At 43.1% G+C, this 19,646-nt stretch overlaps 1 protein-coding gene across 2 annotated transcripts in view; it reads right to left on the bottom strand.

The window, feature by feature from the left end:
- Positions 1 to 6,411: 6,411 nt before the first annotated feature.
- Positions 6,412 to 19,646, bottom strand: part of FAM149A (family with sequence similarity 149 member A) — a 46,017-nt gene continuing 32,782 nt past the window's right edge. For both annotated transcript variants that reach the window (XM_045785753.2, XM_045785754.2), the window contains exons 7-14: positions 19,437 to 19,627; positions 18,070 to 18,224; positions 14,584 to 14,693; positions 13,632 to 13,841; positions 9,963 to 10,083; positions 8,978 to 9,106; positions 8,813 to 8,891; positions 6,412 to 6,624 (exon numbers count right to left, since the gene is read on the bottom strand). In XM_045785753.2, coding sequence (XP_045641709.2) covers positions 6,551 to 6,624; positions 8,813 to 8,891; positions 8,978 to 9,106; positions 9,963 to 10,083; positions 13,632 to 13,841; positions 14,584 to 14,693; positions 18,070 to 18,224; positions 19,437 to 19,627 — 1,069 coding nt within the window. In that variant the 3' untranslated portion in view covers positions 6,412 to 6,550. The remainder of the gene's footprint in view (positions 6,625 to 8,812; positions 8,892 to 8,977; positions 9,107 to 9,962; positions 10,084 to 13,631; positions 13,842 to 14,583; positions 14,694 to 18,069; positions 18,225 to 19,436; positions 19,628 to 19,646) is intronic.

Genomic DNA, 19,646 nt, shown 5'->3' with positions numbered 1-19,646 from the left:
CAAAAACCTACGTAATGCACACGGGCCCTTTATATGGTCAAGCAGAAACCGAAAGACCCGGAAAACAGCTGCAGGGTTCCGCTGAGTGCTGCTGAATGTAAATAAAGGAGGTTAAGTGAAGGGGGAGGAGAAAGGGGTGAAATTGAAAGCAGCGGCGTGTGGCCAGGGTGGGCTGACCTTTGGGATTTAGGTCCCTGCTGCTGGTCACAGAACTCCAGCTAAAGGCAAATATGATTAAAAATGGAAATAAAGAGGCACCTGGTTTGAAATTCAGCCTTTGGAGCCCCCCCCCCCGGTGGGGTCTCTAAGCTCTTGCTTCCTTGCGCAACTCAGCAGTTTGCACTGCGTTGGGACTGGCTGCCTGCCCCCAGGGTTGCACCCCGAATACGCATCTTCCAGAGCACGGTCAGCTCTGATCTAGGGGAGTTGTAGGGGCAACAAACAACCTTAGCAGCACCGGTTTTCAGTTTGCATCACATGCCTGATTGAGACAAGGAAAAGCTGGGTTGCTGTGATCCGAATACTTTCCAAAATGTCCTTGGGACCGTGAAAAGCCAGCACCTAGAAGAACAAGTCAGGGGAAAGGTCAAGGCCTTTGAAGGAAGTGTAAGAGAAGCTGGGAAAGGAGGGTTTGGTAAGGAGACAGTAGTTACGGGGTACCCTCAAAGGGGAACAAGACCAATCACTGAGCCTGCAGAAGGAAAAGGACAGTGACAAAGATGCTGGAATTCTGCCCAAGGGCTTGTTCCCTACCAATTTCCCTCTACCCCTCAGACTGGGATACCTCAATCCTGCTTTAACCTTATAAATAAAACTGTCAGTTATTTTACCAGCAAAATGGGAAGTATATTTGGGAGTGGCAGAGAATTGGAATTCGAGGCATACGAAAGACAGCAAAACCACAGCCAAACCCAGAAAAACAAGAGAAAAATCTCTGCTTTGTGGAGGAGAGAAAGAATTGCCAACGCCTTAGAAACAAAAAGTCCATTGGCTAATGTGGGAGTTCCAAGTGTAGTGGCTTCTCATTGGCTGAACTGTGACAGTCTCTCATTGGCTGAACTGTGACAGCCTCTCATTGGCTGTGCTGTTGCCAGGGGAGGAGAAAAACTTCTCCCTCCCTCCTGGGATAGTAAAGCAGTATCACTTGCAAGTACTTCTCTGCATATTGGGTCTGCAACTGAGGAAGGGGGTAGGGTGTGAGAGCTCCCCCTGCTGGCCTCCCACTGCATCTCAGATGACGTTTCCCTTTATTAGCTTACAAAGGCCTGGGCTGGAAGTGCCCCTCTCCTGGCAGCGGACACCTAACTACAGCAAAAGTGTCAAGGAAGATGATAAGTGAGGCATGCTCTGGATTCCTACTTTGCTTAGTTAGATTAGTTTTATCTGCAGGTAGTGTATAGTTTTCACACAGGCATTTACAGGGCCTCTTGGAAGGAGGGAGAAACTGCCTTGGGGCTTTTCTCCACCTGGCTTCTTTTTTTTTTTTTTTTTCCTTTTCAAGATTTTATTTATTTAGTTGACAGAGATAGAGACAGCCAGCGAGAGAGGGAACACAAGCAGGGGGAGTGGGAGAGGAAGAAGCAGGCTCCCAGCGGAGGAGCCTGACGTGGGGCCTGATGTGGGGCTCGATCCCATAACGCCGGGATCACGCCCTGAGCCGCAGGCAGACGCTTAACCGCTGTGCCACCCAGGCGCCCCTGACTTCTTTTTTTTTTTTTAAGTCATCTGTAAGTACCAACGTGGAAAGAGGCTCATGAAACACTAAGTAGAAAACTAATAATGAAACAAGTTGCAGAACTGAATATATAATGTCATGTCATCTTTGGGAGAAAAAGTTCCTTTCTCTGCAGCTAGACTCATGTCTGGAAAGAAAAAGAGTGATCAATTCTGTGGAGTAGAAATGGAGAAGAACTTACACTGTGAGTTGTCTTTTATCTTTTTGTCTTTCACTCACTTCTTTATTGTTTAATCACGTTACGACCTTAAGAAAATGTATTTTTTAAATCTCTTCAAGTGTATCTCATGGTTTTTATTTTCTTTCTCTTCTGAAGGATTGAGTCCGCATCTCCCTTTAGATCCATTCCTCTGCTCCCCTTGACAGAAAAATCCCTCAAAAGACTGGCCATGCCTGTTGGCTTCAATTCCTCTCGTCATATTCTCTCCTGAACCCTCTGCAATCAGGCCTTGTCCATTCCACTAACACAGACCTTGTCAACATCACCAGGATCTTCCCTGTGGCTAAATCTTCAAGTCATTTCTCGGCCCTTGTCAACAGCATTCAATGTATTTGAGTCCTTGTCACCTCCTCGGAAAGCTTTCCCCCCCAGTTGACTTTGAGCATTCCACGTTCTTTACTGTTTGTTCTCCCTCACCAGTCATTCCTTCTCAGTCAGCTTTTCTAGTTTCTCTTCACATCCCGTTCCTCTAGATGTTAGGAGGCCTAGGGCCCAGAACTCTTGTTTTCCCTGCATGTCTACACTAAGTGTCTTGGTTATCCCACCCATTTCAGCACTGAAATACCATCCAGATGTTGACAGTTGTCAACTGTATCCCTCCAGTCTGTACTTCTTCTCTAAGCCCCAGGTGCAGTTAACCAAATGTCTCAACATCCCTATTTAGGCATCTAATAGGCATCTTTCTTGCTCTGTTTTGTTTTGTTTTTTTTTAAAGATTTTATTTAGTCATTTGAGAAAGACAGCATGAGCCGGGAGTGAGGGGGTAGAGGGAGAGGGAGAAGCAGACTCCCCACGGAGGAGGGAGCCCGATGCGGGACTTGCTTCCAGGACCCCGAGATCATGACCTGAGCTGAAGGCAGACGCTTAACGGACTGAGCCACCCAGGCGCCCCTCTAATAGGCATCTCAAATGTGACATGTCTGTCCCAGCATGCTCCCTAATGTTAAGCCAAAGCCTAGGAGTCAATCTTAATTCCTTTTCATCGCACTCCCCATCCAATGCAACAGCAAATCATATTGGCTCAAATTTCAAAACATGTCCGAAATCCCTTGACTGCTCACCAGCTGTACCACTATCACCTGATCCTGAACATCCTCTGGGGTCAGATTACATCACTCCTCCTGAAAATTCTCCGGGGGCTTCCTATTCAGATAATTCACCATTTCTAAGGTCGAAAAGGATCTTAACCCTTCGCCTCCAATTACATCACTGGTCTCATCTCCTATTATATACCCCCTTGTTAATTCCATGCCATGTCCCACTGGCCTCTTTCCTGTTCCTCAAATCTCCAGGAATGCCCCTGTTTCAGATCTGTGTGTTTTTTCCTCTGTCTAGAATGTTTTTTCATATATACGTGCTTCTTTTCCCCATCTTTGAGCCTTTGCTCAAATATTACCTCTGCAATAAAGCCTTTCCTGACCATTTTATCTAAAGTTGCAGCTCTTTCCACTGTTACCTCACCCCTTTGTATGTTTCTTCACAGCACTATTGCTACTTGACCTTGCATTATGTTTGTATCGATTTGTCTATAATCGTTCTCCTCTGCTAGAATCTAAGTTCTATTAGAGCAAAGACTTTGGACTCTGTCTTGTTCAGTCCAATGATTAGAACAGAATCTTACACAAAGAAGGTGCTTTATGACTATTTGATGAAATAATAAATCCATGATTATCACACAGGAATGTCATCGCCTGGGGGAAAAAAGCTTAAATTGGGGTATTCATAAATGAGAACATGTATGGTTATGTATTTTTAATTCACTGGGAAAAGTCTGCTATGCGGTTAGAAATAAATGAGTGAATAACCCATGTATTAGAAACTGGAGAGGTACACCAATTATATAAAAATTGGGATTGGAAAGAAGTTTTATGAGTGTAATGAAGTCTTGAAAATTCTTTCAATAGTTTTATTAAAAATTAAAGAGCTAAAATTCCTGAATAATGATCTGTGGTCATAATGAGGCAGGGACAATAAAAATATAATGCCCACATGTTTTATGACATTATAAAAATATACCTCTTACCCAGCATAGAAATTCCATTCTAGTTCAGAATAACATCAGTATGGATACTTCTGTTGCTATTAAATTTATAAAATTTAGCAGTTTTCTATGGTATTTTACATGTTTTTATATTATTTTATTTTATTTTTTAAAAAAGATTTTATTTATTTACTTGTGGGGGGGGCACAAGCAAGGGGAGTGGCAAGCAGAGGGAGAAGCAGACTCCCCACTGAGCAAGGAGCCCACGGAACTCGATCCCAGGACCCTGGGATCATGACCTGAGCTGAAGGCAGATGCTTAACTGACTGAGCCACCCAGGTGCCTCTGTTTTTACATTATTTTAAAATTATTTTAAAATTCATTCCTTCCTTGGTTTTGGATGAATTAACAGACATTTCAGTAAACGTAATCATTAGTCTTCATTTAAAAAGTGATCTCAGGAGTTATTCAATTTGTCTTTTTCAATTTTTTACAGAGAAATTCTAAAACTCATTTATCAAGGTAGATTATGAAAACACTGCCCCAGTTTTTCCCTAATCAGTTGAAAAAGCACCATCCTTGACATAAGCATTATTTACTAACCTCTAAATTTCACTTAACCTATAAATAAAATGTTATCTTTAATACAGGTGTAAAAATACATGCTATAAGCAAGTCTTTTTAAAGTCAGTGGCAGAGCCAAGTCTCTGTTATTTCCAAAATTGTACTTTATCCTCCTATTGAAAATGTTCAGAAGGTGTGAATCAGGATGGCTTCACTGGGTTCTATTATTGAAAGAATTTTTATCTATATATAAAAATAATAGATTCTCATTTACAAAACTCAGAAGCCACATAAAGTTAAGCTACCGTGAAATATATTCAGTGGTTCTGCATGAGAAACTAATTTATCTCGGATACTCTACCTTAATGGTAGTTTAGAATGCATACCAGTCATTTTCCTTCTAAGAAGTCTGCGCTGATTAGGGAAGGGGATGCATGGCTCCTGGAAACTGATAGAAATTAGCCTGAGCGGTTCTGTAAGAGCAAGGTGGATAGAAAGGGTACAGTTAGCCATAATTAGGGACCAGACAAACCAAACTAGAGGCCCTTAGAAACTGGGACTCCAGACTACTCCCATGTGGAGTAATTCCTCATATTTGGGGGCTGCTAAATTAAGACCGATATTTTCTCTTGAAAGTGTCTATAGCTTATGTTGAGGGAGAGTTTAGAAAATTCTCGAAATTCTCCAGTTTGTGTGGGTAACTAAGCATTAAAAATGTTACCTAGAGTTACAGAGCTGTGGCCACCCATCCACTCCCTAAGATGCTCTGTTACTCTAAGAAATGAGTCAGGAATGTAAGGAAGAAAGGATCAGTCAGGGGCAAGGAGACTCTAGCACCATATTTGTTCTGTCTCTGCGTGATCAAGGACAACACTAATTCCAGTCCCAATGTACTTTTTAATTTCAGACATCTATAAATAGGCCAAGATCTTCTTTTCTTACAACCAGAAATGCGTCTGAAAATAATTTACTATACATTTATATGATGATAGATGATAGATAAAGTTTCACTTTGGATTAATACAAAATAGATTGATAAAATAGAAGTATGTGATAGAAAAAAATAAATTATGGTGATTTGAGACCTGAGAATCTGAAAGCGAGCCTAAGGATACAAGTCACTATAAAGGAAAACCATGGGGGAGGGGGAGCAAAAGAAAATGGCCCCAGAGCCTGGTCTCCAACTGATCACCTCTCCTTGGCAAGCGGAAGGAGAGGAGAGACCCACTGCTTAAGACAGAGGGATCGGAAGTGCTTTCTGGCAAAGGTGACATCTGAGCAAAGGTCACACTGTGATCAAACAAGGAAGAGGCTGCTGAAGCCTTCCCTCCAGTGGTGAACACCTTCACCTGTGGACAACAAAGAGGAAACCATGCGCAATATATTTTAATTATGTTTATATTCAGCTTTAAAAATCACTACGTTTGGGCTACTTTTGAATAAACTGAGTTTGAGCATGAAAACTAGTAAAACAAAACTGGCTCAGGAGAGAACCCCTGACATTCCTCAAAGAGGCTCATGACTAAAGCACTTTTTTAAAAAAGGTATAAGAACGTCCGCACAACGGCTAGGATCATCTTACTGTACCAAAGATGGCTTTGCTGCTTGCTAGAGAAGGGAGTGGTATCTACTAGCGACCAGGGTTTTGATGGATCAGACAGAATGAGACACAAAACACATGTCAAGACACACGTTACAAAACGGCATAGTCCTAGATAATGACCTCTCACGTTGTTAAGTAGTGTGCGAATACATACACTAATTATGTGTGTGTCTGTGTATAATTGATAAAATGATGGGTGATAAACACAAATCAGATTCTTCTGAGCAAAGCCTGAAGAACCGTTATTGGAATGCTTCCAGTAAAGAACGTTGGTGAATTTGACTTGTATTCTCTTTGCAATGCAAATGTTCAAAATTAAGTTGTTTATTTGTTTGCATTTCTCTCAGACAGGCTCACATTTCACTGTCAGACATACATAGTATAATACTTGTTCTTCCATTTTTCAAGTGGTAAATGGTATGCTGAGGCTTTGAAGTTCAAGGTCCATCAAGATGCCACTTGGAATCTCCTTCTTGTAGTCAGAGTTGTCCTTTGAAAAGATTTAGGCGGATATTGTGAACCTGAAAGACCAATCAAAAAGTAACTCTCATTAAAATATTAATATTTCCAGCTCACAAAAGGATTCCATGCAGATGGTATTTTTAAAAAAGAAAAAATACATTTTCATGTCACTTTTACATAAACCAGGAAATATGCAAAAACTACCATTTGGGGTCCTGAGGGGGAGGAGGGGGGCTCCCCCTCCACTAAGCCTGGATGCTGGCCCTTGTCCTCCCAGAGCTGGTGGGTGTGCTAGAACTTTCTACCCAGAGGTGGATCCCTAAGGTCCAGGAAGTTGAGTGGTTAGCTCTGGCGGCCCTACTACTTCATGGGGGCAGAAACAATGTCAGCTGCCTGAAGAGATCCTTCCCACAGCTTCTTTTTTCTTTTTTTTCTTCCACAGAACAAACATCGATAAGTTAATAGCTGCTGCTTTCTGACCTGGAAGCAAAGGTTAAGAATGAGATTACACGCCTGCTTGTCAGAGGGAAAGAAAATAAATGCTTAGAAATAGAGGAATATCTCTGTCATGTACCCTCAGTTACTCCTATAGAAATGAAAAAGGCTTCTGACCATCTATAACGATAGTCACAAAATTATTGGTAAGAGAATATACTGACAGTAATGGGGGAAATTAAGTGTGCAGATTTAAAACAAATTCAGAGCCCAGTTCCCTCTCCGGACCTCTAATCCTGCGTGCCCAACAAACCAGTAGCTCCATCTAGCACGCTGCGGTCAACATCGCCAGAACGGAATCATCAGAATTCCGCGAGCTCTCTCTTCCAGCACCGCGGTCTCCTGGCCATCCATGGAATCTCTCTCTCTCCCTCCCTCTCTCTCTCGTGCCACGGGACGCTCACCCCGCATGGCATGGCTCATGGCTCCTGTGGGAAGCCTCTCTGTCCGTTTACCCATCTGCATATCCAGCTGGTGGTCCTGCTCACACCTCTCTCGTGGTCCCTTCCATCTTCCCCGCTACACTGAGTGCTCCTTGAGGCACAGACCAAAGCGTCCTTGGTGTTTGAATGCTGGGCTCCGCACGGAACCTGGCCCAGAGCGAGCACTTGGCACGCTGTTATTTATTAATAAACACACTTTGATGCTTACTTTCCTCCCACCATCTACAGGTCAGAGCAATAACTTGATAACAGGGCGTGGCTGCCTTTCAGAGAAAGCACTACGGTCACTGACAGTGAGAGCGAGGCTGCCAGGGAATATACGGAGAAGCAACAGGAAGGCGAGCAGCTCAGGGCTATTTGCACAGGAGAAAAATTGTAAAGGGCTTAAGAATCTTGGACAGCCCTACACTACAGAACCACGGAAGGGCTGGTGTAAACAGTGATAAAATTGCGATGTTGTCCCAATGCTTCCATTTTACGAGATTTATTTTTAAATTATAGCATTTGCCTTAGAACAGCGAATTATCTTTTATGTTTCAGATTATCTATAATACAAATTATTCATAATTTTTGAACAAACAATAGATGCCTGGAATCTAGCTAGGTCCTTTGCATACGTTTTCTCAATGATGGTTTTATCCACCCAGCCTATAATTAAAGAGAAAACTGAGGCCCAGAGGGGTTGAGGCTCTGCTAAGAGAGCTCGGTGAGCAGGATGGAAAGCAGGCATTTCATTCCAGGGGGGCACAAACCATGACCACACTATGTTGCCTCCTTAAACAAAAATGCTGGCAACAGTTTTGAAAACTAAAACATCATTGGCCTAAATTCAGACTAGAAACTTTACCCTCCAAATAGCTACTGGGGTAAAAATAAGTATTTATCTGTAAAACCCTCCATTATAAAAAATAATTAGAATATTTGTATTAATTTTATGAAGTATTTTTTAAATTAGATCTTCACAGAGCTAAGAGTAGGGTTTCGTGGAAAATATGAAAACTGTACTGCAGAGAGAGACACTGATTTCTCGTAAGACTCATGAGACAGAATGTTCCTTTTCCTGAGAGTGAGGCCCCAATTTAATGAAGATCGTTTGGGCATTTCCCCCCTTTACACCGAACAGCAGGTAAATGCTTATCTTTGCAGTTTTGCTCTTTGTAGAGACTGTGACTGGCCAGAGGACAAACACTTGGTATTTCCTCCTATGGGGTCAAAATAGTCCTGTTAAGGCAGATAATCCTTAATTCTCTTTCCAGAACTTGAAACCTCACATATTACATCATTTTATTTATTTGTGGGGAAAACTGACCTGTGAAGAAACTCTGACCTGTCCAAGTGTGGCCAGCAAATTCCATCAGTGTCAATGAACCTTTTCGAGGAGTATCTAACTGTTGGAAGAAAAATAAAACGAGGGATGAGTTTTATTGCTTCAGACACTTTTAAATATCACATTTATGGTTAACAGGCAACCTACGCGAAATGCATGGGTGGTGCTGGGTCTTGAAAAGTGTTCTATCGTCAGAGATCTTTCTCGAAGAGGCGATCGCTCTAAACTGTCAGGAATCGCGCTTAGCACGCGGTTTTGTGGATGCTTCCCTCTGTACTGGATGGAAGATAATATGTTCTGGTTTAAGGTAAATGCAATTCTTTAAAAAGGTAAAAGAAGATCTCTATGTGCTCAATCATTCACTCGCTAATTTGAAACTTTTATTTAGACGCTGCAAGGTATAAGGTCCATCGAACATAAATACCAATATATATTTTAATCACGTAATTTTATTATATAACCTGATAAAATGGTAGTGTCCCCATAGATAAACATGGATTCAAAACCTTAACCACCTAAAATTCTTACTATTAAATTATAATAGCCATGTAATTTTGCATTTGTGAAGCATCAGACTTTTTTTTTTTAATGCGATGTTTGCCTCCTTTTATGACTTGACTAAGCCACAACATGCTAACTGTGCAACTCATCACCACTCTGCAACCCCTGTCTCTCGAGAAACGGTTCTAGCTTTATGCAGGCATCCGTGACCATCTTTACATTCATTTCACCCTTACAACAATTCTTTGAGGACGGAATCACTCTGGCCCTTGTACGAGTGCGAAAATGAAGGCGCAAGGAGAGTAACGTCTGCCCAGTCAGAGTTTGCGTGGTGGGTTTCAAACACAGATCTCCCTGTCTCCTGACCTGACCTCCATGCCCTTCCTCCCCTCTGTCATCCTGACTATCACATGTTCCGTGACACCTGGACTTGCTGACTGAGTTCAGACCATGTTTGTACTTCACGAAACGGTGCATTAACCCTCCCACCTCCTGTCCCGTGTTGCTGGCCAGTTCCTTTCAGGAAGCAACTATGGAGACATCTGATGTCCCTGAGCTCGTTGGGAAGGGCCAAAATTATATTCTGCTTATTTGTCTGTTTTCCAGTAGACAGTGTACATGGTGCACTTACAGAAACAGGTCGAGATGCAGGAACTGCTGTATTCTGCTCACCCAGCTCTGAGCCTATGGGGGGTAACCTGCTCCGGGAGGCCGGAACCGGTGGGGAGGACACACGGTCCACGCCAGTTTGCCTGTGAACACAGCAACGTGGACTGAGCTGCCAGTGCAGACAGAGGGGGCCGGACCTCACCCCGAAGCTGCCCCTCTGCTCGGCTGCCCAGCGCCTCGCAGGACACGCACGGAGCAAGAGCTAGTTCCTCCCCTTAATGTGCTTACAGGTTCCTGAACACACGATGAAAAGCCACGGAGGAATTAGACAACAATGCAATCAGTTTAGGTAACAAAAGGCCACAGTGAAAGATTCTAAAGAGAAGTAGAAATTCAGGGACTGGAGTGATCAATGAAGTATAAAATTAATTACAAAGGTGCAGAGCCTCGATGAGGAAAACTATAAAACTTTATGTAAGGTCATTAAAAGGAGGGGCAAAATATGTCCTTTTTAAAAAATGTTATTCACTTATTTGAGAGAGAGAGAAAGAGAGAGGGAGCATGAGCTGGGGGAGGGGCAGAGGGAGAAGCAGGCTCCCCACTGAGCAGGGAGCCTGATGCGGGGCTCGATCCCAGGACCCCAGATCATGACCTGAGCCAAAGGCAGACGCTTGACTGAGCCACCCAGGTGCCCTAAAATATGTCCTTTGATGGGAAAACTAACTACTGTGACAATGTCAGTTAGTTATCCCTACATTTTTAATAGATTTAAAGCTATGAGGTTCAATGTACTTTTCGTTTTTGAATTTGACAACCAGATCATAAAGTTTGTCAGGAAAGGGGAGGAAATGTCAATAAAAGAAGAATAATGACAACAGACATTCCCTACCAGATGCCGACATTGAAACATTGTCTGGTTCATGTACAAGAATAAAGATGGATATTCTAGAATAAGATTCTAATTCATTTACTCATGAATGATAAACTTATAAAAATTAAAATATGACCTTTTGACCTATGATGTTTTAAAATACATATACTACCCATAGTTTAGACACTGTAAGGAAGGAGTCTTGTGTCCTGCCAGTGGGATTATAAATTGTTAGAACCATTCTGGGAACAACTTTGGAAAAATATTTCGAGAGTCTTAAAAATATCCATAACCTTTGATCTAGTAGCTTTACTTCTAGGACTGTACTACCAGGACACAATTTAAAGTCTTCCTTACTAAGATTTATATAAAATGATATTGTACACCCAAAACTAATACTACACTGTAGGTTAACTAGCTGGAATTTAATAAAACTTTAAAAAAGATTTATATAAAATGATATTCACTGTACATTATAAGAGTGAAAATACAGAAGGAATGAAAAGTTTCCATGATGGGAAATACTAGATTATCACATAACCATTTGTTATTTTCTAGTCATTAAAGTCACGCTTTCAGAAATGTTTAACAACATGGAAAATATGAATAACATTAAGTGAAAAAATCATATGAAAAAGTGCTACAATAGTAGAATAATATAGTATTCGAGAAAAGATGCAGGAAAGAAGAGAAAAGAAGAAACATAACCACAGACAAAATTGGTAGTAAACTTACCAAGTTATCATTTTTATATTTCTATGTGTTGGGCATACAGAGGGTCTTTGATACCTACTCATATTTTTGGTATTGTTCTAATATTCCACAGAGAACTTGTCGTACTTTGATAGTTAAAAAAAATGTTATTTTAGGGGCGCCTGGGTGGCGCAGCGGTTAAGCGTCTGCCTTCGGCTCAGGGCGTGATCCCGGCGTTCTGGGATCGAGCCCCACATCAGGCTCCTCTGCTATGAGCCTGCTTCTTCCTCTCCCACTCCCCCTGCTTGTGTTCCCTCTCTCGCTGGCTGTCTCTATCTCTGTCGAATAAATAAATAAAATCTTTAAAAAAAAAAAAAAAAAAAAAAAAAAAAAAAAATGTTATTTTAATAAAAGTGAAAGAGCATGAACAAAATCATGGAAGTCAGACCACGCACAGCTGGTCTGTTTGTGGGTCAGAGAAACGATAAGGCTGCCCCCGGTCAGGGTGGGTGAGGAGAAGTAACGGGAAGATACAGGTATGCAGAATCCAAGATGGCGACATTGACCCCAAGGGGCAAACATTAGTTGTTGTTGGGACCGAAAAAGAACCCCCCCCCAAACCCCCTTGTTCTTTTTATGCATAAAACACAGATATAAAGAACAGTACCTAGACTGTGCAGTATATTTGTGGCATTAAAATTCCACGGGTGGGGGAGGAATTAGGAAAACTAGTCTAAAAGGGCTCCTTAGTATGGCAGTTACAACAAAAAAGTTGAAAAACACAGGTCTACAGACAGGGAGGGGCCAGAACATGAAGGGAATGGACCGTTGGAGGCATCTGACTTATTTCAATAGAAAATAGAAAAGGTTTGGGACGAAAGCCTGACGGTGGAGCCCAGGTGGGCTGGGAGGAGGAGGAGGAGAGGGCCAGTGAGTTGCTAGCCACACTGGCAGGGGCTGAGGGGTCCCAGGCGGCCACAGTGAGAACGGAGGTGGGGGAAGCTCTTGGAAGAACGGCCAGAGCAGACTGCTCCGATAACCCGAGTACCCCAAATAACACTGGGAATATCAGTTCCAGACTGTGAAAGAAACAGTGACCCATCAAAAAACCAAATGTGGCCTGGCACTGTGGAATGCATCCCGAAATATCCAGTTCCTTGTTAAGCCCTGGTGGCTGCTCGTGCCTCCCACCCCTGCAAGGGGGAGCCTAGGGCAGCCCCTTAAACAGGGGCTCCCTCACCCCAGGAGGTGGGTGGCCCCAGGGCTCCGGGAGGTGGTCCCCAAAGCTGACAGCACTGTGGGGAGTCCCAGCTCTGCCTCTCCCTCCTGGGATCATCTTTGGCAGGTGGTGCTACTTCTCTCAGCCTCTGTCTCCTCACCCTGGGTCTGGGATACTACGAGGACCAACTCAAAAGATTTGTGGCGGGGAATAAATAAGATAATAAATGTGACTCCTTTAGCTGGTGCTGGTAACAGAATGCACCCAATAAACCCCGGCCCTTATTAGTGAGAAAGCTGGATTGCTCCTTCGTAGTTCTGCAGCAAAGGAGGGGACAAAGTCCCTTCTAGCAAGGCAATGATCTGAAGTTGACCCTAAGGTCAAAAGCTTTTCTGAAACTCTGCACGTGGAGCAAAACACAGCCTTAGAGGTAAATAAAAACTAACAGTTATACTACTTCTGAAACCAATATCACACTACGTGTTAACTAACTAGAATTTAAATATTTGAAACAAACAAAAAACTAATAGTTATATATGTCCCTTTTATCGGTATAGTATTTTATGCACATTAATTTTTTTGAACCCCATAATGAAAAAGAATTAATTACGTAATTTGAAAGCATTAGCTAACTATTAGCTTTACAGATGAGGCCACTGAATACCCAGCCAAGAGCACCTCCCCATCGCAGCTGCGTTTTGCTGCACGGCTATGGGTACCCTGCCTGACTTTACACGCCAGCACGCAGCCAGCTCGACTACTGGAACCCAACTCGTGTGCGATATTCAAACTCATGAACTACTTGGGAAGTGGCCACATAAAGTCTGACAGAGGATGCTTCCTGCACATGAATCCATAAGCCCTAACCGGCAAGCGTCTCCGTCCTCTGTGAGAGAGACAGGACTTACAGTTTTGTTCCCCTAAGAACTTCATCGCTGTACACATTGGGGGTTTTCATCCTCTGTGAGTCTGAAGTCAGGGAAGGCAGCCTCGTGTACGCAGGTGTTCTCCTCTCACAAGTGTGCAGTATGCGGGCATCGGACGTTCGTGCGAGGCGGTGCCGTGCCAGAGAAAGGGTGCCAGGCCCTGCCCCCAACGATCTGTCCTCTTGCTCATTCCTGGGGGTGGAAGTCAAGCTGATTACTCAGATGTAAGTGTCAGAGAACAGGGCGCAGACACATGTGTCCATTACTGGGCATCGCCTAGAACAGTGTCTGCTCAGGAAGATAATCCTAAGTATCAGCTGAATGAATAGAGAGGCTATCATTTCCAATTCGATTTCTGTTTCTTTCTTTTTTTTTTTTTTTAAGATTTTTTATTTATTTATTTGACAGAGATAGAGACAGCCAGTGAGAGAGGGAACACAAGCAGGGGGAGTGGGAGAGGAAGAAGCAGGCTCATAGAGGAGGAGCCTGACGTGGGGCTCGAACCCGGAACGCCGGGATCACGCCCTGAGCCGAAGGCAGACGCTTTAACCGCTGTGCCACCCAGGCGCCCCCGATTTCTGTTTCAACCAAGAATCTTCCACGGCGGGGCGGGGCGGGGCGGGGGGGGGGGGCGGTTCGGGAATCTAAAGTTGTCACTGATTGTAATCCTACAGTTTAGCTCACAAGTTTGAGAATTCACAGCTCTCTTCCCCTTATCTATCTGCCCTAACCGAACGGTGATCATCTCGTGGTTGATATTAGGACAGTGTGTTTTTATTCTCACGCGTGGCTGTCTCCTTCCTGGAACGGGTTCAGGTGCACCTAGCACGTATGGGGTTAACCAGGATGCTCGTTACCCCACATCCTTGCAGTCTTCATTGTGCAAGTGTGTCCAGCATACAGAAGAGGCGGGGTCATTATTTCCTATACGTACTGTGTTTGCGTTCTATCTGCAAAATAGGTGGGTCTCTGCTGCAGTGGCTTTGCTTGAATTGTCATCACACCACTCAAATCATTATAAAAATTGTTGGAGAAGCGATGAATCTGAGAAAGGTAAAAACAATACAAATTAAAAAGCAACCAGTGCTATTATGATTACTGGTGCCTGTCAGGAGTCAGTGGGAAACAAATGGCTCACTCCAACTGGCTAATTTGAGGGAAAAATGTAACACGAATGATATTTTGTAAAGATGTGGGAAGAGAAATTAACAAGGACTGGCTTAATTCCCCCCAGGCAATATAACAACGTAACAGTAGGGACACATTACCACAGGCAGGCCTGGAGCAGCAGGAAGTGGAGGAAAAGTTTCTGGGCTGTGGACAGGGTAGCTGCTTGGGGAAATGCCACCAATCACTGAGATGGCTGAGAGCCCAGGAGTAAACAAAGTCCTGCCATACTCTTCCCCTGCTCTGAGCTCTGAGAGCTGCAGGGCAAGGGAGCCCACCGTACAGCCAGCGTGCACCAGCCTCCAGGCACGCCAGGGGGAGGGAGGTAGAGACAGAATCCGGAGAAGCAAAGAAAGGGTACCCCAACTCCTAATTGTGCTGTTGCTTCGGGTCCCTTCTTCTACCCTGTTCTTTGCAAGCTGGCCCCATCAGCTGCCCTGGGAGCCACACAATAGCCTGGGAAGAAACCCGAACCCCAGATCTTGAAGGCTTACATTTGAATCCCCGTTCTAACCGCTTCCTGGTAGATGGTCTTGGAAAGATTACTTTGTTCTTGGAGTCTTAATTTCCTAATCTTTAAATTGAGGATAATGATACATACTTTGTATGAGAATTAAATTAGATAACACTGGTGGAAGCATGAAGTGAGGGTAAATAATCATGAATTCCCTATCTGGTCCCATGATACCACCAACTAGGACGGAAAACAACATTTAGATTCAGGGAAACAGGACTTCTGAAACCAGAATTGTATTCTAGTTTGAGAATAGATGTAGCAACTACAATCACATTTTCCCGATGTTGAATATTTAAAAAGAAGTTAGAGGAATAAATTAAGACCTGTTGTAATTACCGTTAGGATGCTCTGACTATTTCAAAACAGGCTCTAATAATATTTCATTTTTACTTTCAACTTTGTTGTCCATTCATTTTCCTTTAACATTGATCCAAGTGAAAACAACAAATTAGCTGTAAAAAACATTTTCAAAACCCATTAAAAGTTATAAAAAGAAAATATTTGTAGAAAACCCTTTAGACTTAAAAATTTCCATATTTCTCAAATTTACTTATATTGCCTAATGCTTAAGGATTCTTTTCCATGTTGTCACCAGCTGCCCATTTTTATGTGATTCGTGCTGCATATTGAATATGCAAAGTGGGAAACACTATTGAACCTGCCTGAGCAGTTTCAAAAGACCAAAAAATACAATAAACGGTAGCAGTTCTGAAAGTTTGTTTTGAACAGCAAAAGCAAAGAAGGCTTACTGTAAAGCCCTTACGCTACAGAGTACAACAATCCTATGAGACATTCCTATTTTAAACTTCTGCCTCCTAGGACCTCACACACTCTTCTGTGTTCTCCCAATCTTGCGAAGATCACCCATTTATGTGCTCCTAGCTCGGTGCGTGCTCCTGCCTCTGCCTTGAAGGACTTCCCGTTTCCTTTCAGCCTTACTAAACCCTACCTACCATTTAGGATTCAGTTCACGGATCACTCTACCTTATGGAGGGATGCTACTTTTCCTCTGAATCCCATGGCATTTATGAGCTAAAGAACATCAAATTTCGACATAGGCTGGGCTGGGCTATGGTGGGATATAACATACGATTCGCATCTGGCTGTGACGAAAGCTAGTGTCTACTGACTGCCTTCTCTACACTACATGTTGCACTACATGCCTTATTTCCTTTACTTCTCACGGCTTCCTGACTCACAGACCCCATAGATAATGAGACGAAGGCTTTGAGGGACTGGTGCACGATCACAGAGCTAATAGACTGTGACGCGGGACCCTATACTGGTAGAGTCCTACAGCTCAAACTCTCATCCACTCTACCATCTGCTGACTGCCTCATGTTGCGTGCGGGGACCTAGAGTTTGGCGTGGCTTGTCTCCCTCCAGCTAAACTGCATGTACATCAAGACCAGGAATCCTGTCCTATCTTTTTTCTCTGTTCCCCCCACAAGAGGAGCTGTGCAAAACATAAAGTCTAAGCTCCTTAGCACTACTGAAGGTCTCCCATGAAGGAGCTCGGCTTTCAGCCTCACCCGCCACCAGATCTTTGACTAAGGAAGCAATTTGAGAAAAATGTATTGAGTGCTTAGCATGAACCAGGTTCTGTGTTCGGAGCTCTCACCTATTTACATGATTCTGTCCTCACAACACTACCTTGGACATCATTCTCTAGATAAAGGAAACTCAACATTAGAAAAGTTGAACAACATGTCCCACATAATCCCCCCCTCGGTTCCTGACTCTCATTGCCCTCATCTTGGTACAATGTCCCTGCTGGTCCCAGCATCCTCGCCTCTAACCCCACTCTGCCCAATCATAGTTCTCCAAATACACCGCTCTTCATTCCTCCATGCCTCTGCTTGGCTTGAAATGACCCACACAGACTTCCTACCCATGCAAGTCCTACTCATTTCTTCATGTTTCTGCTCAATTTTCACCTCCAGCCTAAAAGATCAAGACTCAAGCCCTAGTCAAGATGAATTGTTCTCTCCTTTATTCTCCTGAGGCCTCGTCTGGCACATGGCTCACACAGTGCATCGTATGTGATTTGTGTTATGCTTTTCCTTTTACAGATCGGGGACCATGCTTTGTTCATCTATGTATCTCCTCAAAACACCTAACACAGTGGGGCGCCTGGGTGGCACAGCAGTTAAGCGCCTGCCTTCGGCTCAGGGTGTGATCCCGGCGTTATGGGATCAAGCCCCACATCAGGCTCCTCCACTATGAGCCTGCTTCTTCCTCTCCCACTCCCCCTGCTTGTGTTCCCTCTCTCGCTGGCTATCTCTGTTAAATAAATAAATAAAATCTTTAAAAAAAAAACCAAAAAACAAAACAAAACAAAAAACACATAACACAGTGCACTTAATGCAAACTCAATAAATGTTGAATGAACCCAACATACTCTCATTGACTTATTATTTTTTTATCATTTTGGTAGGAAGACAGGAACACATCTGTAACCTTCTAACTGGCTAGAAATGTGCGGGAAACGCATTTTTTTCTCTTTAAAAATATGGAAACGGCTCTACAGCTCCAAGCAGGTGGAAAGTCTCAGATCTGAGTGTCCCTACTCTATTGCAGAATATGGTGATGCTACTACTCCATGAAGAGGTTATTTTTAAATTTTCGTCTAATTGACAAACAGAATCAAATACTCAATAATAGAATATATGTTGACAAACAGGCCAGAGATAAAAATACTGAAAGAAAGAGAGACACTAGCAGAAAAGCACCTGCCTGTGGTGGATTAAGATGAGGAGCCAGGGACACGCTTCGGGCCTCAGAGCCTCTGGACGGGGGAACGCTTGGTGCATCAGCGTTAATACGGGAAATGAGTATCAGTGCAGGTTTATTCTCAGCTGCTTTCAATTTTTCTTTCTGTTTCTTTCCTTCTGTGTCAACCAAAAAAAAAATCAATATTATTAGGAAACATGTTATCGAATATATATACTTAAAATTCACTGTTCTGGGACACCTGGGTGGCTCAGCTGGTTAAGCAGCTGCCTTCGGCTCAGGTCACGACCCCAGAGTCCTGGGAATGAGTCCTGCATCGGGCTCCTTGTCCAGTGGGGAGTCTGCTTCTCCCTCTGCCTGCTGCTCCCCCTGCTTGTGCTCTCTCTCTCTCAAGTAAATAAATAAAATCTTTAAAAAAAAAATTCACTGTTCAATGGGAATCTCTGTTTTTGAGATACCGTCATTCTGCTATGGCCACTGAACCCCGCACAGAGCAGAGACCCCACAGAGCCATTTGCTGACGTGACGCTTTCCATACACACATGCTTATCATTCCAGTGGTAGGTAGAAAACTAGGGATTATACACTGGGGCAAGAAAAATTCTTGGTATTTTACAATATCCCAACTAATCCCTTTGGTTGGAAAAAATATATATTTAAATTAACATGAGCAGAGGCGCCTGGGTGGCACAGCGGTTAAGCGTCTGCCTTCGGCTCAGGGCGTGATCCCGGCGATATGGGATCGAGCCCCACATCAGGCTCTTCTGCTAAGAGCCTGCTTCTTCCTCTCCCACTCCCCCTGCTTGTATTCTCTCTCTCTGGCTGTCTCTATCTCTGTCAAATAAATAAATAAAATCTTAAAAAAAAAAAAATTAACATGAGCAGTACCCTATTGTACAAATTGATTCCATAATATTAGCCATTAAGGTCTACCACGGACATTTCTAAGATTTGTTTCTTCTCAATTTCAAGTAGTTAAGAGAACATTTTATAAGGTTAAATGAAGTGATTATTAAATTATCTGTTTCTGTTTTGCTTTACAAATAACGTCATAAACAATTAAAAAACCAATCTCCCATTATTAGAGAAGTTAACCTATTATTAGAGATTTTTTTAAAGTGACTTTAAGCTTCTTTCTTGTGTATTTTTATGTCATTGTTCCAAAGTACATATATACTATTTTTATGACTCAAAAAATAATAATGTCCTTTCTGAAGGGATTGAAGATCACTCGTGAATAAGGGGAGAAAACCTGCTTCCCTTCTCACTCGACCACATCCTAGGTTGTGGCCAAGCTGGCTGGAGACACAAAACTGAGTAACAGGGGTCTTTTTTTCTTTCCATTAGGACCAAATGCTACAAATAAGTACCTGTGAGTGTAACTTCCCAATTTTTTCTAATCAGCTCTTCCAATGTCTCTACCACACTTGTCCAGACGTGATCAAACACTTCTGCGGCCACCGCGTCTTTGATACAGTCATGAGGAGAAACGGGAGGAAGTCCGTGTTTCCGCCACATCCTATGGCGGTGAGCTGATTTTTGTTCAAGACACCCATCATCACTAAGAACAGAACCCACTG

The sequence above is a fragment of the Ursus americanus genome, chromosome 27, assembly GCF_024610735.1.
Source record: "Ursus americanus isolate L20-20 chromosome 27, mUrsAme1.1.p, whole genome shotgun sequence".
In the NCBI taxonomy this organism is placed as follows: Eukaryota; Metazoa; Chordata; class Mammalia; order Carnivora; family Ursidae; genus Ursus; species Ursus americanus.
The sequence above is the reverse complement of the archived record's forward strand: the minus strand, read 5'-3'. Positions and strand labels throughout refer to the sequence as shown.